Genomic DNA, 25,859 nt, shown 5'->3' with positions numbered 1-25,859 from the left:
TCACATTAAATACAATAATAAAAAGTCAAAATAGACACGAGGCTTTCTTAGAGATCAGTGGTTCCCATCTTATGATTATAATTTTGTCTGCTACTTGTTTGCATTGTTAGCTTCTGTTGCTTATTTTTGCAAGGCAGTCATAGATTAAAAAGGGTTATAAGTCACCTGATTTTTTAAGTTACTTCCTTTTCACCAGAAGGCTTGAGATTCACATTCCCTAGACTTCTAGGTATGCATTTCTATTTTGCAAAAGCACAATGCTTGCTGTAACTTACATTAAAAACCATCACGTCCAGTTCTCCTTTGAACACATTCACTTCTGGTTATTGGTGTTAGAATGAGTTAATTGTTCAAATGAACACTGAGTAAGTTTTTTATGAGACATGTTTTGAGGGGGTGGAGTTGGATAAAAGCAAAATGCAAGCACTCTTCTCATGTAATTTTCATCTTCATTCAATGCATTTGACCTGAAACATACAACCTTGTATCCCAAGAAGCTGTTCTCTGGAATCGGAAGTGCAATAAAGAAAGAAGGTAGTAGTGTTGAGCTAGTGGTTAGGGCTCTAAACTAGCGGAAAGGTTGTGGGTTCAAATCCTGGGTGGAGCACTGTAGTACTGTTGAACAGGACATTTTACACAGATTCCTACAGTTCATTGCCCAGTTATAAAAAGGAGCATAAATATAATTTGCTTTGGATAAATGTTGGATCTAAATGTTAATTTAGATTGGAATTTAATGTTAATTGGAATTTGCTTTTGGATCTAAATCTTAATTGTAATAAGGCACCTTTTTATCTCCTTTGTATTGGTCATGCAAAGCACCGTTGTAGGCAGGAGTTTTGATGTGTCTATAAAAGTACAAATGCATGTCTCAAGAACTACAATCAAGCGCATTAGAAGATTGCCCAGAATCACTTCTGCCTTATCTTGCATTGTCTCTATAAGTCAGCACGTGAGGAACTTGCGCAGTGACACCCTCACAGGATTAGCAAATTGGAGCAGAAGTTACTGTGTTTTGTTGTTATGAGTGTGTTTGATCTTGGGTTTGTAGCTCTGAGAGCAGAAGGAGTCCCTCAGTCCTGAGGATGCTATGAAACAGCCAACGGGTGACGCTCAGCTGTCTAGTAGCATCAGCTGTAGGATTAGTGGTTTGCAGTGAATATCTGAATCCTGTTGCTAGCCTTGAAGGCCTGTTGGACTAGTCTTTTTCCAGTGGGAACGGATGCTTTCCACTGATAGAAAAGCCGTCCTGCACCACTTTCAGAATCACAGTGAACAAACGTGCTTGGGCTGGCAGCCCGTTTTGGAGGAAATATGAGTGAGTAATTTACTGCAGTCGGAGTAAGATGCCAGTTTGAGTATTGAATCATGAGCCCAGTTATCGAGGAATGTTAGATGCAATCCAATTTCATTGAAGGGCAATACATTTCAGTACTGGTGTATTTTTAGCTTGAAATAAATGGAGGAATGGCCTTTTTATATTGTATACTCTTCCAGCGCTCAGCTCTTTGACCCTGGATTGAGGGCCTTACACACTTGTCTTTACAGGGCATACTTGCAATAGCCATTAAAAATTTCATAGACTGAGATCCAGATTGCCCTGCAGGAGTTGGCATCGACTAGAGCAGTGATGTTTCTCTAAGTGAAAAGTCCATTATCTACTCGGTTTCAAACTAAAAGAAATCTTGAAATAGCGGAAAGTGAAAGTTGAAGTGCCTGCTTATGAAGTTAAAACGCTTTTCGCACATGCTAATATAATATTTTATGTATTTTGTATCTCGTTGTTTGGCTAACCGTCCTTTTTATCGTGTGAATTAAACTCGTTTGTGGGCACTGTAATAATACAGCTGCTGTTAAGTGTGCAAACAAGAAACCACTTAATTCTGTCAAATCTGCTTTTGCAAAATAGTCACAAGTGTGTGTAAAATATAACTGAGAATAAGAATTTTGTACATGCTGAACCACTGTAATAGAGACACCATGCAGCCGATCCTCAAAAAAGTTGGCATTTCCACTTTTTTGGAAAAGGTGTGGAGAGTTGCATGCTCAAATGCACACATGGCTCAAAAGACATTGAGACTGAGGTTTGTTATAAGATTCCCGCTTGAAATAGGGAGCCCGTTAATGATATGCACTGTCTGAACACATTGTCTGAACCAAAATTTTGTTTTTGTGCTTCTATAAAATCAAATTGGCTACTTTTCATGGAGCAACAAATCATCTTTGTGGCAACTAGAAAGTTGGCGATCTTACAGATTGATCATAAAATAGAGAACAGCTGTGGCTTGAAATGTAAAATTATTTACAAGTAAAGAGCAACCTACAGTAACTTCTAACAAAGGAAGAGGCCAGCTCTAGTGTATGGTGAATGGCCGCACAAGTATGCATGGAAACCTTGGGAGTTGTGGGTCTTCAATTTCATGAGGAAAATAAACGGTCATTTTTGTTCCAAAAATCCTGTTAATAAGATTTTGAAAGGGCATTCTGTAGAAGTAACAAATGGAAAATATGTCAGGAAACAATCCTGCAAATGATCATCTGTGACTAAAACAGAAGCCTTGCTGGGCCGTTTCCTTGGGGAAATCCTGTCACATTTAATTACTCGGTGATGGCCTTAAAGCCACTACAGCAGGTCAAGAGCAAAAGTGCAGCGTAATAGGAAATTCTACTGGCTGGATGTAAAAATTATTCCACCAGTGGAGTCCTGACTTGTACTTGAGGTTTTCAAGTTTAAAACGGCGTAGATGATGGTAGATTATTCTAAACAAGTAATGATGTGTGTCTGCCATTCTTCTGCTCAGCCTAAACGAGATCACAGAAGGCAGCAAACCAAAATCTGTCTAAAAAAGAGGTTATAAGAAAATGTGTTTATATGTGAATTAAATTTGATTTTCGGTAGATATTCTTCCATACTTTACTGATTTTTTTTTAAATAACATAGACAGTTGTTTTGGTTTACTAGTCTTGTGCTATGGATGAGTAACCCCTATTAGTGGAGACCGATTTTTCAGATTGAAGGAAAAGTCTGCCTTGACATCTCCCTTATTCCCTGCTCTGTGCAAGGAGCTGTTCTGTTTTTGTGGTGCTCATTAATTCTATAGGTGGTCCTTATGCCAGTCTCTGACCCTGCATTTCTGTGACTCACCTCCCTAAGCAGCCAATGCTGGGACCTGGTACGCTCTAGCAAACTTGGTGTGATGTGACTTTGAGGCACTGTTCCTCCAGTTAGTGCTATGTCTACTATAAGGCATCATGGAGAATGCACCATGTCAAATGAGTGACAACGCGAAGCACAGGAGGCATTTATTTACCCCAAGGGTTGAGAAAGTATTGAACAAGATAGCCAGCTAAGTTGTTGAAGTTGATACCATGGCTTCTTTAAGGAAATGGCTAGATGAAATCCTTGAAAAATTAAATATTAACTACGAAACAGGCCCGAAGGGCTCAATGGGTTTTTCTTGTGCAAACTTCATGTTCTTATGACTTTAAAGGACTGCTTGTCAAAAGAATGAGTTCAGAGGCCCCTGTCTTCTCCATGCAGTCAAGAGATAATAGTGTTAGGTTAGTGTTGATAAATAATTGGTGATTCCAAATCTCTAAAGGTAGAAGGTTATGATTTCTGAAATGTACTGTGAATGTGAGGTACTTAGAAAATGTTGACTGGAATTTTTATTTTTAAAAAAGTCAAATATTGGAATGTAGACAATTCTTTTGTAAACTCTTTCTTCCTAAAGTTAGTGGAGCAAAATCGTATTTAAAAGACACATGTCTTCGAATCAGTCTACGAGATCATAGCATTTGCCTCTCCAATCTGTAGTTCTGGAATTACTGAGGAAAAGAAAATGTCACTTTTTTTATAAAGAACGTTTCACATAAAAGTCCCAGCTAAAATGTCTTTGGTTGCACAACGGCTCAGATTTTAATGTCATTAGATGTATGTGGTTTGTGGGTGCGTGGGAGGAACAATATAATGTAACCCAAAAGGGTTTGGAGCCTGAACAGAGTTTTTAAGCTTGCTGGGTGTGAGCTGAGGAGGCCTCGATCCGCTTGTCCTATTAGTGCAATGATGTCAGTGGAGCCCCCTGCTGGGCTTCTGAGCATATGATAACCACAGCACAGCTTGGGACCATTAGGCTGGAACGGCAAAGACAAACTGAAGAATTTGCTGTATGCAGTGTGTAACGGATGTGAACTACAGGGTTAGCAATTAGCGTGCTCTATTGTTATTTAAATAGCTTGTTGCTGTTGTAAGATTAGCTGCGTGCTCAAGCAAGGATGGTCTGCCAACAGTGATGACCAGCACCAGATAAATAAAGGGCTTTTCATGTTGTAGGGTTTTATTTTCCTTATCTGAAATCAAGCGAATGGCAGTGAACACTACCTTCCAAACCTGAGCTTGATTGCTAGAGAGCAGTAGGGGTGGTGTGAGGGGGAAGAATGCCACTGAGATTAGGATGAAAGTGTGGTTGAGAAAAAGCCTTTGAATCAGGGCAGATTGGTGAGGAGGAAGATATTTTGATTAGACATGCAGAAATGAAAAAGTTACAAAAAATAAAGGTGCACTGTAAGTCAAAGTAAAAACCTGAGTTGGCCTGCATTTGAAAGGAAATCTCGGCTGAGGGAAACGGGACATCTGATCACAAATAGAAGTGAAAAATCCTGTCGAAAAAGCCGCAGCTAGCAGACGTTTCTTTCATTATTAGTGTTGGGGGGGAGGGGGAGGGGGATAAGGAAGGGCAGCGCGTGGCACTGCCTGGAAACGCACAGCTGGGAAACGGCATCTGTTGGACTGTTGCTGGAAGAGCTCCGATCTGTAATGCTCCAGCTTCCCGCTTTCATCTGAATAATCGGAACGGAATTATGAATGGAGACGGGTGTTGTGGCTCCCATCCTCCCCATTTACAACAGAGACTGGCACTGCTCAATACTAGTAGGAAGGCATTTGTCATAAAATAGCCCCCAGTGAGATGCCCACAGTTAATACCAGGCTCTGTCATAGTCCCTTTTTGCCTCGGCACTATTAAATGGTTTCAGATCCCCATCTAGGTTATAGTTGCGGTACTACAACTGCAATAAAATAACCCTGAGATCAGGAGCACCATGAAAAAAGATAACAAGTGCAATACACTGTGTTCTTCCGAGGTTTAAAGGCATTGTGCCCTCTTATTTCTTTCAGCTCTGAAGCAGGAATTGACAGAATTAGAGGTCTCCTGGAAAAAATGAAATGTTTAAAAATAGCCATCTGCTTGGCACAGTCAAGAGAGCATTTCTTTCATTGTGTCTGGTGCCTAGGTAGTCTGAAAACAAGCTTTTTAGGGTAATCTTATAAAGGCGTATAAGGTCCTCTTGGACTTCTAATTAATTTTAGAAAGTGTCAACACCGAAAACCGCTGTGCTGTTGACGTTCTCCTCCCTGCGTGCTGTCTCCGTTCGTTTCTTGGTTACTGGCTGAGTGCGTTCGTGGTAAGGAAGTCCTTGTCTCGGAGGTGCCCTGTTCCAGGTCGTGTTAAGTGAACTGTCATTACATCACTGCTCCTTTCCATTAGACAGCAAGGGGCATGGTGAGTCGATCTGCAGGCATGTCACTACTTATTTATAGAAGTAATAAGAGGAAAAGCTTAGTCCAGCTTTTGTATGTACCTCAAAATAATAATAAAACAACCACTCATTCAAATGTGCTTTTAGCTCTGATCTAAAGTTTTAAGTACATGAGTGTTTGCATTTTATAGTCTGACCCAAATAGCAAATATCATGTTCTTGCTTGTTGAAAGCACGGCTGTGCGTGGCTTAGTCCAACTGCGGTTATTTTGGCTGCCTATCCATGTGGAAATACTTATGTTGTTTTTCACAGTAGCGTTCCAGTAGTAATAATCGTAGTATTAGTGCAGTAGTAACGCTCAATCCAGAGCACTTTATGAATGAGTCACCACCTGAAAAGCACAACAAACACCCAGTTTTTCTCTAAATTGTTTTGCATTTGTCCGTTTGTGGTTGCATATTCATTTTCTTATTGTTAAAGAGGAACTAATTGCACATGCAAAGTAAGTGGAAAGATGGGCTGAAACTGCAACAAATAATTTGGAGAGAACAAAAAATCTGTTGGACACTGTGCCTTGATATTAATATTGTTTGGCAAGACTGTGAACTGTAATCATTCTTTTGATCTGATAACAATGATGACACTAGGAGTAATACCAAGGCCACATCCCATGATCTTGTAAGCTAGTTTTTTTTCCCCCTCTGTCTCCATTGCTTTCCCAGAAGTGATTAAATGGTTATTACCGAAGTCTGATTTCTCCTCTATTAAAACTAACACCTGTGTTCTCAAATACGTCTGACACCGTTTTGAAATGTAAATCTATTTCCTGAGTCGACCAAAGTTGATTAATTTCTTACAACGGTCAGAGAAAGGGTAAGCATATATGTTAATACTGCTGTGAATTGTGTCTGCTTAGAATTAATGTACAACATGGCTGTGGATTTTGTGTTTGTGCTATGCAAGAAATGCGGTTTCTGAGCTTTTCCAATGCTATGGTGTTGCGCTAAAGAAACAAATCATTTTCTGACAATCTGGGACATTTTCACTCTCTCACTTCATACTTTTGCTGCTATATATAAAAAGTAGACGCTGGTGCAAAGTGAGTTTTCTTAATTTGCTGCAGCTCAAGGCGGGAACTGAGATTGCGTTAACTGTGGAGTCTGAATTGGCAGGGACTACAGGAGGAATAAATAAAATGAGGGCATGGGAGAGACAAGAGAAACATGAAAAAAGTTAGGCCTTGGCACTTCTGTTTGTAGAATATTCCGTTTGGAAAAACGTTGCCTTTTTATACAAGTTTGCAGAATGACCTCAAACCCAACGATTTTAACCTTTTATTTTGTAATGGGAGATAAATGCTGTCTTTGTAGGGAGCCCTGGCATCTTGATTCTTATTGCGCGTAATATCTGCTGACCCCAAAAGGAAAAGAGAGAGGCCTTTGTGGACACAAGGAGAGAGAAAAGACATTATTTACTGCAAGTGGGAAGGCGGCTTCAGGGAATGCAGCCCCCAGATGCAGAAAGAGAAAGCCGTTTGTGTCCCGGGCTTCGGCAATGAGGAATTGTTTTCTCTTTGCCAGACAATCGAGTGGCTGTTCAGCCCAGCCTGTTTTATCTGGGGTGCGCAGCCTGTTGACATTGACTCCAAACTGTTTGTGTTGCTGGTGAGCTGGCTGTGGAGCGTGGAGCTCTTCACTTGTCCCGCGCTCGCGCTGCGCGAGAGACAGGGATCCACGCGCGGGAGCCGTAAATCTGAAGGCTCCCCTGTGCCCGGCGCCCTGCCAGATTCAAGATGTTTCGATCTGCTTAGTGCCAAGGCCTTGTTTTTTGGGGGCGTATGAATCGCCAAAGCCGCATGGCACCGTGGCATGGTGGGAAGGGTTTGATTCCCCACGGAGGGGGCCTCCCATGTTTCTAGATTATCCCTGGATGTTTGTGTATGTGCCCTGTTGTGGACTTGTGCCCTCGGACTTCAGGTTGGTGCATCCCTTCCCAGGAATTAGATGTGTTTTGCCAGTGCTGTGAAAAAAAGAAATGTTGGTTTGGTTTGTTAATGTGTAGGAAGCTTCAGTAGAGTAGAGGAGTTTATTGCCATATGTACATTGGATGTTTTATTTGCACTGGGATATACACAGTAGGCAACACATAACATACAACACTATTACAAACATAATAACAGAACTATAAATATGTTGTGGAGAGCAATAAATATACTAGTGTATATATATATAAGCATATAAATAAATGTGCTGTGTCTGCCCTGTGATGTACTGCCTTGCACTTCTTGCTGGCCAAGATAGGGTCCTGCTCCCTCACTACCCTGTATTGGATAAAACGGTCAGAAAATGGCTGGATGGTGATATGTTTTTTTTTGTGTGGCTGTATTTACAGAACTGCAGAATCCGCCAAATAAGACGACAAAATAAATTAGTAAGTTTATTGTAACCCTAGCTATTATTCCACCACGACAGTGTTGCTCGACTGGATGGGAAAAATTAAGGGTAATGGCGCTCAGACCGTAGGGACCACCTATGAAATACATACATTTGAAATTGTACATTTTGACATGATATCACCTGTCAGACATTTGTAAAAAGATTCATTAAGTCATATTGTGAAGACTTCCCATCTTCTTCCTGTTCATTTGGCTGCTCTCGCCCCCTGACCTGATTTTGCACCTACGTTAAAAGACAACCAGGAAAAAAAGAAATGTACAAAATGAGAGATGCATATATATTTCTCAAGAGACTTAGTCAGGGCCACCTACCATTTTCCCACTAGTTCTTAGAGCACAGTTGACGTCATCCTGAGGTGTGTTCACTGGCAAAACTACTTTCGCACCGGATATGACCCAGTGGGACGTGACAAGCCCAGCATACCAGGCTGCCACAAGCCTTTCCAGTCCCAGTGATTCTTGGCAAGCTGTGCTCCGAGTCTCTGGAATGGGCAGTTACAGTAGACTGACAGGGAGTGCAGACTTTGGTTGACCTGGGCTCAATGTGTAGACATCTGGACAACAGGACTCAAGCTGGATTCTGAACAAGTGCCCTTTCTTTGTGAACTTCACTGGTGACACTGTTTCTAAATATCGTTCTCTTAAATCATATATTCAGAAACATTGTCATCTGCATTCCCAAGACATGTTAAAAAGTCTTGTTACTTGACTTTTTTTAAAATAAAAAATGTACAAACTGTGGTTTCCCTTAATACTGTTAAAGTGGTCTTTTTCTGATTTAGTTTTGATTCTGTATAAATGTACAGGAAAGCTAATTGGGTTTTTATTCCCCCCATTTTATTTGACTCTTCACTTTCGTTTGTGTCATTTAAAATACTGACCTCTCTGTTTACCAAAACACTGCTTTGCCCCTATTTATTTCATCGAAGTTCTTAAAACCACTCATTTGAAGGTTCACAATGTGATAATTAACTGAGTTGTGCTGACCACATTGCTCTGAAACCACAGTTTTCTTCCTCCTTCACTCTCAAAAATTTCTGTTTCTAATTATCATATTTTTTTTGACTCGCATAACAAAAATTCAACCTTTAATGTACCTTTTCATACATGTGTATACTGCATTCTACAAGACTTTTAGTAATCTAAAACCAAAATAGCTGATGAAATACTGAGCAGTTTAGATTGGGCGTTTAATAATCTCAGACATGAAAGCCTAATTCTAATGATATCTTGACTTTTTGAAGTATCAAACTTCTTATAGACTTATTAACATTAAAGGCTTCCTATTTAAAACCTGTCATTGGGGGAAAAAGCTAACTTTATTTGAATTATGAATCCATAAGGGTTTATTTTAATCTTCTAGGCCATCATTAGTAAACCACAAACAATTCAGTGTGTGGAGGAAGAGATCTTTGTACCACAATTGCTGTGATTCACCAGCGATAACGGGTTGAGTCAAAGCAGACTGTAGTACAGTTTACAGTACACATAGATATTTCTTAAGTGGAGTTCCTGGGTTTTATTTCTGCAACTGGACATCAGCACGTTGAAGGAGACATTTGTAATCTCTTCTTTACAGGTATTTAATTTGCTGGGCCCATATTGTGTAATATTTCATGCTTGTATGCTCTGCCATATTCCCCTGATGGGTAGAGAGGTGAAGCACCTTAATTCTTTATACTCTTCTCTACAAAACCTTTAAAGGTATTTTTGAATATGTTCGTACTGTAATAGTCAATTCATTGTTTGAATCCTTAAAATGAAATTGGTAAATTGTGGAATAAGTTAAACTGGAAAATCTGTTAGAAAATGAATGGGAGACAAAGATCTTATTTTCTAATTCAGCACTTTATCCGAGTGTTTAAAAATTAAAATGCTTAGGGTTCTCTGTGTCTGTCCATGTTTAATGTGCAGCTCTCCGATCAAGTCAGGAATGTGGTTCTTTTCACCCTTTTGTTTTGGATCACATTTTGTGTCTGACACCTCTGCGGCTAACATTTGAAATCGGATCTTGTTTGAGTGATGCGAAATGATTTGTCCAGAGAAACTGTTATAAACTGCAAAGAGAGAGAGAAATGCATTTGTGCATGTGATTCAGCTCACTATTGTGAAGGTAGCTGTGCTTGTTGTCATTTGGTGTCCTGCTTTGTTTTGGCAGTAACTTCACCAGTGAGGCAACCCAAGCCGGTGGGTTTGGGCCAAACAGCTCACCTGTGGTGCCCCCCTCTTCCTCCCCATCTTCCTCCTCCTCCTCCTCCGCCTCTGCCTTCTGCCCCGTGATCCCCTCTCGACCCGTTGTGGAGCGTCAGCCACGCATGCTCAACTTCCGCGTGGAGTACCGGGACCGCAACGTGGAGGTGGTGCTGGAGGAGTCCAGCACAGTGGGTAAGAAAAGGAGCAAGTCTGGAGAAAAGAGAAGCCCTTCAGAGCTCTTTGGAGCCTTGCAGTCAAGTTAAGCAAGTCTGAAGCATCTAACGGGCTCTGAACTCAAGTATGTGGCTTGGTTAACCTTTCAAAGAATAAACCACTCTGTGGAAAAAAACAAAAGTCCCCAAACCCACAAACCGTTTTCTTTCTGATAATCTGTATATTAAGGCTGTTTAGTATCCGATTCATAATGATCCATGCCAAGTTAAACCAACATTGTGTTATTTCTCTTTATGACTCAGAGCTTGCATGTTATATTGATTCTTAAGGCTTGCATTTTGACAAAGGATTTGCCTTGTGCCAACTGCAAATTATATGAAATGTTCTGGCTAGAGCTGGGAAGAAAAAACTACTGCCGAGTCCTTAGCATTAAGTTCAAACCCTCTGATCGTGTGAAAGGTGGAGGGCCTCCTCTGTTTGCCTGCCATGTGCACTGAACAGAGCATTTCTGAATCCCCTGTGCTCTTTGTGCGCTAAGAAATCCTGCCCTCGTCTCATCTGGTCTTATTGCCCTTTGACTCTGGGGTGGGGAGGGGGAAGCTGAGAGATTTCATTTCTCTTCACAGGAAGATAGGGAAGCGAAAGCTAAAAATAACAGAATGCTTGTTTCCATTCACAAACTCTAATTCCCCATTTCCACTTGTCATTCAGAGCCACTCGTCTCTGAGGACCAGCTGAAACCACCCCCATTCATCATGCATATCTGTGACACCTGTGACCACATTAAAAGCATTCTGCATATTTTATAGCGTGTAACATCTATGTTTTAAGTGCTATTCTAAGGGAGCACATAGATGCTGTATCATATGCAGTTGGAACATCTTTTCCCAAAAAATTGATGTTGTTTTCAGACGTTCACTTATTACCGTATGGTGCTAGAATAGCTATTATGCATTATCTGTTTTTGAAGAGGACGTTTTCTTTTGCAGACGTCAACAATCACAGCATTAACTCAGAGACAGAAATGACTAGTAGCAATATCAGCAACGGTTTTGGAAGTAAGAGGAGAGAGACGAGCACAAACAATTTAGTTGCATTTGTTTCATTGGCTAGGAAGTGAAATCTGATTTGGACATGATGGAGAGAAAAGAGTTGCTTTGCTTTTCCAGAATCTCCCCACTTGAGCCCCATTTTATAAACATCACTCTTCTTGGACTGGATCATGTCAGGACCTGGCAGTGACCGAGATCCCTGAGACAGTGATCTCGGTCACTGCCCCTGATCCCTGAGACAGTGATCCCTGAGACGGTGATCTCGGTCACTGCCCCTGATCCCTGAGACAGTGATCCCTGAGACAGTGCAAAACTGGCTGTGTACTGCTGGGATAAGGTTGGGGTTTGTTAGCCCAGATTCCCTCACCACTTTGTGCAACCATCAGATTTCTTATATATCTTACTGTGTCCACGTATCAAACAAATATCCAGACAAAAAAAACAAGAAACAATTTTTTTTTGTACTCAATTATCTATTTTGTAAGTTGTGGCTCTGTTAGAAAGCTGAAAATGCTTGTAGACCTGGCCCTATGTGGCTGCTAGCTTGGCTAAAAATTTGAGACAAATTTTGACATAAAACATTTTTTGTGAAGACCTGGAATGGTTTTGCTTGTATACCCAGTAAAAGTATAAAAATTATTTTAAAATAATAAAGGTATCATAGCTATTGCAATTACTATAGTGAGTCTCTAGGCACTTCTGAGAGGCCTTTTATTGCTGTTAGGCAGTAAACTAAAACATCTGGTAAGCTTCCAGGTGTGAAATGACCACTGATAAAAATCTGATTGGTCATTCCCTGATATGTAAACAATCAAGAGAAAATCCAGTCTGAGCTTCACAGAGGACCTATCTTACCTAAGGCTTTGAATGCTTGAAAATGTATGACAGCAATTTGAACCAATTGGACCAGATTTTTCAAGGTGGTCAGTTTTGAAAAATAGCCCCAAGAGCCAGTAGCTCTTTGTTGTCTCCAAGCCTAGAGATGAGTATAGTCTCTTATGTATGGAAGTATTTTAATAGTTTCTTTGTGTCTTATAAGGTATGAACATGGGATTCTAAGTATATAGGTGAGATTTTACTTTTGTGATTTTATTTTGTTGGGTTATTGATAAATTATTGATGGACTTTGGAACTTTGCTGAACTCCGATAAATAATTGTACTATAATTGTTGGATTTTGGATTGGGAAACGGCTCTGTGAAACTCCAGTTGTCTTGTTCAGTCTTGTTGTGAATTTTTATTTTGCTGGAGAAAATTTATGAAATTTTCTGTATGTGTATTTTTATATCATTATAACAGTTTCTTTGAAAAGCTTTTTACTGTGGTGAAAAGTTGTTTTGCCTGTTCTGCTTTCATGATTTGATTTAGACGACACGGGAGATCACTTACAAAGTGTGACACTTTGTGGGTAGGTTTAAAATGAGTTTATCTTAAGTCAACACTGGCCCAGGGTGTGGTGTGCTCAAACCCTGCAGCGTCCCTGCAGAGCATGATAGGGTGTAATGTCAGTAATAGATGGATCGGTCCTCCATTTGGCACCAAGTGTTTGTTAAGTGTTTGCAATGTATCAAATAATGCATTAATCTTCCGGTGGATGTTTCAGAACATGTGTGCGCCTTGGAATAGATGAGTCTTAGAAAGAATTGATGATTCCAAACTGGATTTCTGTACAATAGAAATATACCTGGTTTAAATATTCATTACCCCGAAATATCCCTTATTCTCTATAGCTAAAATATTAGGAACTGGAGTTGAATCTGTAGGCTTTGTTGGCGGCAGACAGTATGTGCTTGACTTGAGATCTTTCATAGACAGAGCAGTTCCCAGATCTCAATATTATGGAAAACTGAAATGCGCTAGCAACAAGTTCTGTTCAGTCCAACAGTGATGTGCAAATCTAAAAAACAAATTAATTGGTTGCAGGTGGAGAGAAAGCGTTATAAACGTTTGAAACGTTTCACAAAATGATAATTTCTCACCATATTGTAAATAGGCAACTAGGGTTAGTGTTTCAGAACACATTTCTCCCTTGCAGTCATTTCCTTTCCAGTACTTGAAGTAAACAGCAAAAAGGTCATTTGATGTGATTCTTAGAAGATGGCATAAAGCTTTACCATTGCAGTACCAAGAATTGGTAGCTGTCAGTTCTTGGTAATGCAGTTATGACTTTCACATCACCATTTTCACATCCTCATTAACCACAAAAATTATAATAGCCTGCTCTGTTCAAACCTATCCCAAAACCATTTCTTTTGCAGGTTGGTTGAAGCATACAGTACACACATGCAAGTCTACTACAGCAGCTTATGCATCACCTTTGTACTGGGACCTTTGCAGATTCCTCAGTTGTTGACACCAACCAATTTTGTTCCAGATAATTGATTTCAGCCCAAATGGCCAAACATCAAAACATAGGTTAGCTGTGTATTTTTCAGATTAAAGGGAGATTTCCAGAAATATACATCACACAGTCTCTAAAATCACGAAATATAACAACCTTGATTGAAGGTGTTGTTACCCAACTCCAGTTACTTGGCACAAAGTTTATCTATCCTGCTGCTAATGCATTTATTTTAAAGCCTACACACGGGTTACATGTATGCAAAGCCCATTTAAAACTGATAGCAAGAGGCATTGTTTTACGCAGGCCACACAGGCATTGTGTGAATTTTGAGACCCTGGATCCTTTAAAAAAAATCACTGGATTAGGAGATCCTGTTACTTGTAACCTTTCTTAAATTCTTATATATCGAGGAAGTTGTATAGGCTGACATTCACACCATCACAATCCTGTACAGCAGATCCCTTTCGGAATTGTTCATCTACGGTTTTATTCTGTTGAGTTGTGGCAGTGGAAACAGTAATAGTCTCCACATGTATCCTTATTAAAGAAATTCGATTGGTACGTCACTGCCCTCAGATAGTGGACTGGTGGAGGGGAGGTCTCGGAGAGGAATGCACAGCATCGACAGAAGTGTCTAAAATCCTCAAGTACAATTAAGATTACTTCCCAGGTTTTTCCTCTCCTTCCCATTTCTCTGTTCTTTGACTTATATGTGATCCATGCCCTTTGTTCTGTTTTCATCAGGTGACATTAAACAGATCCTCGAAACCGAGCTGCAGATTCCCGTGTCAAAAATGCAGCTGAAGGGCTGGAAAACGGGAGACGTGACTGACAGTGTGAGTGCTGTAATATTTCAATATGCCAAGGAGTCGCTGTTACAAAGATCAAGTACTTGGTTTAACTGATGGTGGAAATTTACATCTGTGACCTTCTTTTCCAAAACTGGGTTGAGTATAATTGTAAAGTTTACGTTTTCTGATTTTGGCAAATTTGTTTTGTACATATTTGCAAAACTAGTAAGTTTACAGATGTTGTTTGTGACTCCTCCTCCTAGGGTATGAAGTTGTTGAATTAAAAAAAAATCTGCAATAAGATTTAACTTAAGACTTGGTTTTATTGCAATACAAATTTGGTCAGCTAGTTATGACGTTCATTACTTAATAAATCGCATCTGAAGTCCTGCTCACACACAACCATTTTCTTAGGACAGGATCTCCCCTCGTTGGCTCCCACTGGGATTACCAATACTCTTGTGTTTATGCGAGTCATTTTGAAGGAGAAGTCAGTGTCTGGGGTTGCTAGGAGATGTAACAGCACCTGTGGAAGGAACCAGGTCACGTGACATGTCAGATTTGGGTTGACAAGATGGTAGACTGCATAGACTTTAAATCTATGAGTCTATTAATAAAGAAATTAGGTGAAGGAAGCACACAACAGATGTGAAAAGGCATAAGACATTGAAACAAGGTGAAGTGTTTCACAAAACTGCAGTTTGTGCAGAGCCTTTTTTTCCTCTTTACTTTCCTGCCAGCTGTCACAATGACATTTTAACGTCACCCCCACCCCGACCTGAAGTTGTTGCCAGGACATTTACCCCAGAGGCTGGGCCCAGGACACTGTACGCTCTGTATGGACCCAACATACGCGTGAACAAGGTCTAACTGTGCTCCGTTCTTGGACGCTGCCTCTGAGCGTCGGCCCTGACGTTCTTCCTGTCCCTCTGCAGACTGTCCTGCGGAGCCTGCACTTGCCCAAGAACAACAGCCTGTATGTGCTGACGCCAGACATCGTCCCCACGGCCTCCACCAGCCAGACCAGGTGAGCACTTACACAGCTTTCCTCTTCTAACAGCCCACCAGTGATGACCGTCCAGGGCAGAAGCCCTCCAGTCTTACAGTCCAAGACATCTGAGCATTTCATCTTGATGTTTCTGATGAAATATCTATAGTTGGGAAGAATTGTGCAGGTTAGCTTTTTTCTAAAGGACTTTTCTTTTCAAATGAAAATGTGAACATATATCACCTTAACCAGGTCATATCAGAAAGCTCTTCATTCTTGTCCACTATATGTAGGAACATTTCACATAAGGCCCCGATGCTTTCTGTTCTCCATTGTCTTCCAAGGAGAGGTCTGATTGATGGAAAATGAGAGAGTCATGGCAATGGCATTTTTTAATAGGCCAATTAGTTGGTTGCAGCCTCTTGAGTTATGCAACTTCAGAAGGACACTAATCTCTTTACTTGATCAGGGCTGTAGTCTGAAAGCACAGAAAAGCTACAAGTTTTCCTCCTGCTATTGCAGTATGAATATGGGAGGAATGCAAAGCTGGAGCATTGAACCACTGTATAGCAAATTAAAGAATACAGTTGTGGCCGTAAGACAGGCTACATAATTTCTGCTTCTCAGTTTAGTCAAGTAATTCTAAATTCCCAAATCTAGAGGGTAGGTCCCCCAGGTGCTGTAGTGCCGTGACATTGGTGTAAGGTTTCTAGTTAATATACTGCGAACTACAATTCAGTTTCCCTCAGTAAAAATTAAATTGCACACACAAACAAAAATATAGGTAAGATACAACAAATTTCTGCTTGCTTGCTTTGCTCACATAAGCAACAAAATGTAATGCTGATTAAATAGGTAATATGTTCATGTCGCATAGTGTTATATCAGTTGAGCTTAAGTGTAAATAGCCTTAGGATGAGAAGTACTTTTTGCTCTCTGCTTAACAGGCACAGCAGTGGTGGCAAGATTTTTATGTGATATTACAAGTTGACTTGGGTTGGTTGGGAACCAGAAAGAAACTTTTCTATTTCTCCGTGCAACTACTGTGACCGCTCTGGGTGTCCAGCTTGTTGGTTGGGAAACACATATTCTAGTGTTTCAGCTACAGTACGGCTGCTTTTACAAAACCAGTCCAGACAGCATAATAGCCGGCCTTATTATGCAATTTGCTAAACTGCTAACCCGCTTAGTGTGTTTGCCTGATGCTCTTATTAAGGGTAACTCAAAAGGGTCATTATCGGTACTCGTGTTGTAAAGGAATAAGATGAACAGGACTGAGGTGCGTGAGGAGGGGACCCGTGAGGTAAGCATCAGATTGGGTAGGGAGGGTGCCCCCTTTGAAATAGTTGTTGCTTCAAGGGGCCTCATTAGACTGAGCATTGGATATAACAGAAATCCAGAATCTTGGCCAAAGGTGGTCAAAGTCTATATTAAAGGTCTCTATCCTGAAATGTGGATAGAAGATGTGTGGCCTGGGTTTCTCTCTTTGTGGCTTTAGCACCAGAATTATCAGAAACCATTGCTCATCACCAGCTGCCCCAGCGGGTTTTCCATTTTTGCGATGTGGAGTGTCTGTGAAGCCCTGAATTAATATGCACATTGCAAGCCCAGGAGACCCAGAACTCACAGGATGAGAGTAGTTGAAGTAGTTCGATTTATAATTACATTTAGTAGAAATCGAGTTTCTAAATTGGTCAAGACTGTGGTACTGAGAGCAGTTTTTAAACCACAGCGTGCAAGTCCTTGATAACATCTCGTTTTCTTTAGCTTCTGATTAAAGCTGCACCTTTGTAGTCAACTCAGTATCATCTTGCTCTCCAAACAGCCTCCAAGCTTTCCATCTTGTTGATATAATTGTTTTGTTGGTTTGTTTGGTTAATATTTCTTGTATCTAGTATTTTTATAGTGGGCATTTTGAGATGATGTAGAAGAAGTGTGAAGTGTGACTGTACATGACTATGCTTCACTTAATTCTGGTCTACAAAGCATACATGACCATTGTTTGCATTGAAAGAAAAAAAATCTTACTTAAATATGTAATTCTGCTTTTGATTAGCGTCATAATACAAAGGAATAACATGACAGACTTCAAAATCCAGTTAAATGAATACCAACACTTGTTATATGAGGAAAACCCATATCATACTTCTAAAAAGTTCCATGTGCCCTTTGTGGTCCTATGTTTTTAATTCTCATGCGCTTTCAAAATAAAATGCACGTATGGCATGTTAAAAGTGTAGAATAAAATTTGACCAATTGAAGAAAAACTCTGTGACTCATGGGGAAAGAACATTACTGTATATCTCAAGGGCAGCATGCTTAAAATTATCATGTTTCACTTTTGTGGTAAAGACCAAAGAAAACTCCTTTAGGAGCTTGCAACAATTCAACAAATCTGCAGAACTGCAAATTTTCAAATTGACGTGCAAGCTCTTGATATGTTTTTATAGTATTTTAGCAGCATCGTTTTGTGGACAAGAGCCTTAATCTTCCTGTGACTGATATGAGTCATATTTGGAATAATCTCCACAGGATTTCCTTCTCTTGCTCTCTGTTCCAGCTTCATTGTTTGCTGATGCTTCTGTGTCCTGTGTTGTTTTTTTCCTCAAAACATTTACCACATGTTCTTTTCTTGTGCCAAATGAGCGGAAAGGGAGAAACTCCTCCAATAAATAATATAAAGGTCTGATTCACAAGTGACTGCTGCACTTAATTACAGTATGTCACAAATAAATACATCTGGTTTGTCTGGTGGGACTTTACAAACTTTTCTTTCCTAAGATGAGACAGTTTTCTCGACATGTTCTGAGCAGAAAAAAATCATTTAATTTCATTTTCTCAAAAAAGGTTAAGAGGAAGCAATTCCTTTCGGGGGGGGATTCCCATTCCATGCTTGAACACGTGTGTGTTAGAGGGGGATTCCAAAATTTATATTGTGCATATTGAATTCAAATTGTTTTTTCATTATTCCTTCATGGTTGTGCCTCAGTAATTTGCATTACACACTGAAGCATATTAAAAATGCAACAAATGCTGTTGGTTCTTACAGTATTTAAGAACGCAAGCATGAATAAGGGATAATAAAGTAATTTATGGTGATTTTGGTGCTTTACTACAGATGAATTGGGGTGGCTCATTCTTGAAAGTAAACTTCACAAAAGGGTTTTGAATATGCGTAATTGAATTTGCCGAATATTATTTAGCTACTTTCAAAATATTTCATATGATGTGTGTCTTTGATAAATGTGCACCATTAACATGCACCACTCTAATGTGGTATATTCAGTAATTACAGGCAGATGTTAGGTTCGTGCTCATTCATTAAGTCTTGATGGGTTTCTGGGCTTTGTGTCTGGTCGTGTTAAAGCTGGCATAGTTGTCATCTTCGCTCCAGTTCACGGTGTTTTTAACAATCAAAATGTTGACCTTGCAAAGTCTTGTTTTTGGGAAGAATACTGTAAATAAGTTTGATTAACTAAACCCATTTTAAGTGCTGAATTGTCCTCCCTCGGTTATTGTGTTGTCCCTGTGAAAATAGCTCACATTACATTTATGCAGGTACTGCTCTTACATTTTATTGTCAACAGCCACAACTGGGTGGTCATAGCTTACTGCTTACCTTTTCTTTAATAGGTATGTAGCAATTTATTTAAATCTTCAATTTATGAGTGAGGCTTTTTATTTTTGCCTGAGACAGTCAATAATAATAATGTTCGATTTATGAGTGAGGCTTCTTATTTTTCCCTCAAGGCGTTTATCTGTCTAAATTTCTTGGTAGCAGAAGTGTTTTCTTCTAAGCAGTGGGCTTCCCTGCTATCTTCAGTTTGAATCTGATTCTGAGTGCAGCTGAGAATATACATTTCCCAGGAGAAGCTGTATTTCTAACCCGCTGCCATTTAGTCATTTGTATTATTTTAGTCGTACAGAGTGCTAGTAATGTTGCATAGTAAGCTTCAGTTTCAGGTTTACTGTTCTGACTGCATTTTGACCCTGTTTTAGATTCTTGAGTAACTCAAGCCAGTAGTCTTCTAGGATTCATCTACATATTGCTCAAACATGACTCAGATGTGATGCTTCTAATCGCTCAGTCCCTGCTGATGAGGGACATAACATGATGCTGCCACCCCCATGTGTGACGGCAGACCTGGTACTGACTGAGTGCTGGGCTGTTTTGGCTTTTCAGTTGTATCCCTGACCAGTTTCTGGCTTTCCCAGTTGCACGGCATGGGAGAGCAGTATGCTCAGGTTATCATCTGGGTGGTGTGACAAACATTCCACTTCATCACTCCATTCTTAACGTCACGACACGTTGAAGGGATAAGTAATCTTCTCCTTCTCTGTTGTTTTCTGCTAATTTATTCCTAATACATTTCAAAATGCATTGAAAATACATTGGTCTTCATGGTCGATTTGTCATGTCACTATGTGAGCTGTGACTTGAAATTCAGTATCTGCTCATGGGAACTTACAGAGACTGATGCATTTACTCTGAAGTCAATTTAAATTATTTGGAAAATTACGGTCATTTTCAAATTGTTGTCTTGCACCTGAACTGATTTAGATTGGCTGCTGATGAGTACTTATGCAATTGATGATCTTTGGATTTTCTTTAAGAACAGGATTTTATATACTGTTCATTTTTTAGTTGGCATGTGTTATGAAGCTTTTTTATAGTTTGTTTATAAATCAATGTAATATATTTATATGTTGAATATCAATATATATATAAAGTCCTGTTTGAAAGTCTCGATTGCAAACTCCGATATTAATAAAATGTAGAAACGCAGAGGATGTGGATTTTGTCTGAATTTTTCTGAATTGTCAGAGGGTGCTCTGTCATGGTTGTGTCCCATGGTGTCTTCAGGTTAATCATTGTTTGGAGGAGTTAGTATACTCTTTGACAGCACTGATAGAAGGGATGCTGTTCCACAGCATGCCACAGATACCCCTGAGGACTGACATTCAGCAAATCCCTGTCAGATGTGGTTAAAAACACAGCCCAAACTAGAAGCCATGGTGCTGGCATGTTTGGACCTGTCCTGTGTTCTGAATGTGCACCTTTACTGGTTGACTGAAAGCACCCGCAAGAAAAGCATCGTAGCATTATCTCCATAAGAAATGAATCCATTTGTAACAGAAAACTGCCAAGAAGCTGGTGCCTTCTCCCGAAGAGCACCTGTCTGAAACATTCAATTTGCACCTCAATGTAAAGATATTGTATTTCTGTTTCTTATCTACTAGTTATCAAGAACGTGAACTGCACCAGAGCTGTCCAGTCAAAACTGACGTTTTCAGAATGTAGCCACTAGAGGGAGCTCTACTCATTATCAGTACCAGCTGTGTTTGGGGTGGAGGCTGGGTTGTACAAAGTAAACCTGCTAAAATGTAAACACTTAAGAGGGTTTTCTCTTCAGCTGCCCATTCCCTTACATTCCTTTTGCATCTGGTTATTCTGAAATGTGAAATTAAAGACCCACTTTAGTCATTTAGAATATAAATCTGTTGATAGTGCTTTGTACTTTGTAATTCATGTGAGCAAGTGGATTAAACTATGTATTAACCTTTTATACTAATTTTTATTTAATACCCTAATCATCCTATCCTACTTTAAGGTAATGATAGAGATTCAAGATTTTAGCATTAAGTAGTAATTTTGTTGTATCAAGTCACATGACCGAACAGTGTTTGTGATGAAGTTCCATTCAGTTGTCTTTTTTACTTTGGTGGGATTTCAGTTTGGAAAATGAGTCTTTCAAAGAGTAAAGAGTACATACTTATATTTTATTTCAGTCACGTTCTTCAACGTAACCCTCCCTCATACTGAAGTGCATTTGTGCCGTTCTGCTTTTGGTTTTGCAGTCGTGTAGTGAAGGACCCTTTAAGTTGGGATCACATCCTCTGCTGCGTTGATGCCTTTCCATCTTCACTGCTGTCAAACTCACAGGATGGTTATCGTGATTTTCCCACACCTGGATAAGTTTTTCGATTGGTCTCTGTATGTTGGTGGACGAGACCCACAATGTTGCTTTGTAGGCTAAATGTCTATCATCCTCGGTTTGAGATCTAGCAGACAAATAAGCACGTATGCTCCATCATTTGGCTTGTGCTGGTGATTCATGGGGCTCTTCTGGTGGTGTTCCCCCATCGAACTGTTTGCTAGAGATGCCTCCTTTGTGGGGGTTGTAATTGGTTTAGGATGCCTGTAGCAGTAGAAATAATCACCTCAAACATATTTACTTTTTAAAACTCTTTTATTCATCTAGTGTTCCCCTACAGTGTCTTATTTCAGCATTGATTAACTTTCAATAAAACAACTGTTTCTGAGGGCTTGTTAGGTCATAGTTGCTTTGTTTCACTAGGCTGTAAATGACCCATTTGAACATAATAATTTAATTATTAATTAAATAGCCTTTATTCAATTAATAATTCTTAATTATTTAAGGTATGTCAAGACTTTTGTCAACACTTGAATTGTTGGTACTGTGACAAGATGTAGAAACCTGTGACCCTTGATTATCAGAGCAGAGACAGAAAAGTACAGTTTGTAATGCCTCTTTTTGCAATCACTGTAGTCAATTTAAAATTCTGCGGTGCAGAGATCAGTCTAGTGTAAAGGGTCGACCAATAGATTGTTTAGCTGTGAATGGCTAATAAGCTTAACAAAAATTATCATATGGCTTTTAGAGACTGGCAGAAGTCACAAATATTTGTAGCATGCTTATTTTCTGTTGATAACAGCAGAAGGTTTAGGATTGTTTTTGTAAGCAGAAATCCTAGAATGTGTTGTATAATTACAGTTACTGTCACAGCATGAAGGATGGCAACAGTATGAATCTGACTAATTTGCTTTTTTGTGGTGGGTGTCATAACGAAACCTATTCATCTGCCAAGAAATAAATTAAAAGTCATCACATTAAAATTACGAAGCCCTTGCGACCACTTGCACAATTAACAGATTTCATGATGTGCCAAAAGACCACTAGATTCTAACAGAATAGGAATCGTCTGCTTTGAGGGATATTGTAGGTTCCTTCTAATCAAATTAGGTTCTGGAAATGATGCCATCACAAAGAGCTAAGTACCTGGCTAGTTGGGGAAAAAAGCCTGCAGACCTGCAATGTAAAAACAGCTTAGAAAGTCTAGTACTCCATAAAGTATTGCTATGGTTCCAAAACCAAATGAAACTCAGTTGCTGTATATTTGGAAACCATGACAATTATCGACATAGACTGGGGATTATTTTTTTAAATCAGTGATTGCTGTTGCTTTGGAATTTTTTTTATGATGTTCCTTAGAAAAAATAAATAAAGCGTTGAGCATCTTATATTTGTATCACTGATTTTCATACTTTTCTTGGTGAGGGTTAGTTATAAGTATTTAGATTTTATCGTCTCATCTTAGATTTGATCAAACAGGGGTGTTCTGAAGCACCCCTCTCTGTCCCCTGACCTGTTTACTGTTTACTGTAGTTTGCATGGCTTTTCTTTGGTACACTAGGTGGCAGTGTTTGTTTATTAAATGCAGACTGGGACTTCTCTACCCAAGTATTGTGCTTGCAGTCAAAGAAATAACTATTGAAATCCTGTATTTGAAGCACTTCCATGTATAATGAATAGATTTTGATCACTTAAATATCCTAATAAATGATAGGAAAGGATTTTCTGCTAAATTAACTATTTTAGGTATTGAGTACCATATAGCACTTGTCTATAGTTATAGTCAGATTTAATTTGCTATATTATGGTTAATAATTCTTCACACAGCAGACATATCCATTGTTAATCAGTTATATTTTTCCTACTGTAAGCATTAAGGACAAATATTATATTCAGTCATGGAAAACTGCATATTTTCCAAAGCAGGCCTTCTATATAGGCTAAGCAGTACAGAACAATCTACATCTTAGTGTTGTGGATTGAATCCCCCCTGATTGGTCTACCTGATGTGTTTAATGCCTAAGAATTAGTAGCTACCTGATCCAAGGTCTCATCCAGCCATGTCTTGAAAGAAGCCAGGTAGTTGGCTTCAACAACATATTCCCTTTGTATAAAGAAATATCTCCTATTCTGGGTTTTAAATACAGTACAATTTGCAGATCTGTGTCGTCTTGTGTTTCAGTGCGGATTCTGAATCTTTAGATCATAGAATTGTATCAGGCATGTCTGTGAGAAAAATAAAGTTGTGTGAAGAACCAGTTGCTGTATTTTGAACTAGAGGGTAACACTGGCAGGAATTACAGCTCAAGGACATTCCTTGTGTTAGTCGACGCAATTCCTGACAACAGAATTCCATTTTCTTTAGAGTAAGGTTATTGTATATGGTTCACACCCTTTCTTTAGGCACGGAATAGATCACATTAAAAGTGATAAAAGCTTTAACATTTAATGGGGAGCCAACTTACCACCCGTTGTGTAATTAACTGATCCTAAGAGGCGTCGATGGAGAGCTAGACTCAGCCTGGAGGAGCCCGTTGTATTGAGAAGGCAAAATGTTTTTTTGGGGGGCTTTTGCCTGAACAGAGCACAGAACTCTGCACCTGAAAGGTGAGGGGTGTTAATTGAGTCGCAGTCCAGGAACAAATTGAGGAATGCTAATAATTGGTTACAGTTAATTTGAAGGGAACCAGCAACAGACGTTACAAGACAAAAACGTATAGGAAGGCATGTAATTTCTCATTAGTTAAAAATGCTTTAAGAGTAGACAAGGTCATTTCTAACAAGTGCGGATGTGTCGCATGTAATTATCTGTGTTAATTAACTTGGGCACTTAGCTCTGTGGGAGGCTGCTGGGCCAGATCAGCCTGGTTCCTAAAGGGGATGTCTGGCAAACTAGGGTACCCACTGTGACTGGGGTCTTCAGCAGGAGAAAAACAAGCCGCATCTGAGAAACCAGTGCAGTGAAGCAGAGGGGGAATGGTGGCTGGATAAAACCAAAAGCCCCTGATGGAAACATTTTTACTGGATTTTTGTAAGCTGTGAAGAAGGAAGATAAATGGCCTTCTCACAGGGGCACAAGGATGGCCCTGCTCTTTTCCCTGTGCTTGAAGCGCAAGCTGTGCCGAGGGTGTGGTCGGTAGACACTGCAGGTCCGACACATAGTATGGCTTTGTGTCGACTGGGAACGGATGCTGAGGTCCAATTTCTTGCCACATTTCCACTGAATAAGAGAAGAAAATGAGAAGATATTAGGACATTATAAAGAGTGTAATGTAGGAAATGCTAATATGGTATTTATATACCACTCTAAGTTGGGAAAAACGTGGTAACTTGGGGAAAAACAACAAATATCTAGCCAAGAGTTTCTACAAATTATGGTAGACTTTTAGTGTATTCCATGTTTATCTTATAGAAAGGGCTTAATGTAGCTCAGAGCATTAAATATAATTGTGGTATTGCATTATAAAATCAGAAAGCAGTAGTTTGTATATCTGGTGGGTAGCTGCGTCAGCATGCGGAGGCTGCAAAGAAACATGTAATGGTTTTATTCCATGCTGAAAAGAGAAGAAAGAAAACACAATGTTTCATCTGTGGAGCCTTCTTCGGGTGTCATGTGTTTGTATATCTGTATTTTTCCCCCATGTAACTTTACATCTTACTGCGTTAAGTAACATTAAACTTGTTCTGCATGAAACATAATGAACCTTAAGTGGTGCCTTCTCGATAAGGCTAAACATAATGTTGTATATTAATGTAAACCCCTGTTACTTAGTACAATATGGAGAAGATATTCATCATTTGTATTTCCTCTGACTTTGCACTGGGCCGTAAGGTAAACAGCCCGATTGTAATCTCTGGGTGATATGTCCATGGACAGTCCCACATACTGTAGCTTGTGAGGCAGGTATTGCACAGTTTGGTTCTGCCTCAGTTCGACAAGACAGCAAGAGTGAAGTGAGGTACACTGTGAGGGCTCAGCTCACATGTGCCAGGAGAAAAAAAAACAAATAGGATGAGCTCGTCTTCCACAATCCAGTTATTTTATGAAAATTAACAGGCTTTTTCACTTTGCTAAATGTGGTCTTGCAGATTTACATTACTAATAAAAAGAGTACACGTAAAATTAAAGACCATGTGTTTGTAGGTCTCGTCGGCAAGATAACACTACCTCTTTTTTGGAGAGCAGTTTTTTCTTTAGTCTTTGACTTGTAGTTGAGGGCTACTCTCCGCTGGGAGTAGTGCAGTGTCTACTTCAGTACAGTTTTTTCATTAGGAGAATTTGAGGATTACTACCATGACGTAAACTGGATCTCTTGCCAGTCTGTTTTTGCCAAAATTGCCTTTTATTGAGGAGTGCATAATTCCACAGCTCTGAATTATATTGCACA

General features: G+C 39.6%; 1 protein-coding gene across 1 annotated transcript in view; it reads left to right on the top strand.

The window, feature by feature from the left end:
- faf1 (Fas (TNFRSF6) associated factor 1) overlaps positions 1–25,859 on the top strand; it is a 151,351-nt gene that overhangs the window by 21,070 nt on the left and 104,422 nt on the right. The window contains exons 4-6 of the mRNA XM_006635244.3: positions 10,153–10,379; positions 14,501–14,592; positions 15,483–15,574. Of these exons, the coding sequence (XP_006635307.1) occupies positions 10,153–10,379; positions 14,501–14,592; positions 15,483–15,574 (411 nt within the window). The remainder of the gene's footprint in view (positions 1–10,152; positions 10,380–14,500; positions 14,593–15,482; positions 15,575–25,859) is intronic.

This window comes from Lepisosteus oculatus, chromosome 9 (genome assembly GCF_040954835.1).
Source record: "Lepisosteus oculatus isolate fLepOcu1 chromosome 9, fLepOcu1.hap2, whole genome shotgun sequence".
Lineage (NCBI taxonomy): Eukaryota > Metazoa > Chordata > Actinopteri > Semionotiformes > Lepisosteidae > Lepisosteus > Lepisosteus oculatus.
This window is presented reverse-complemented; position numbering and strand designations above follow the sequence as displayed.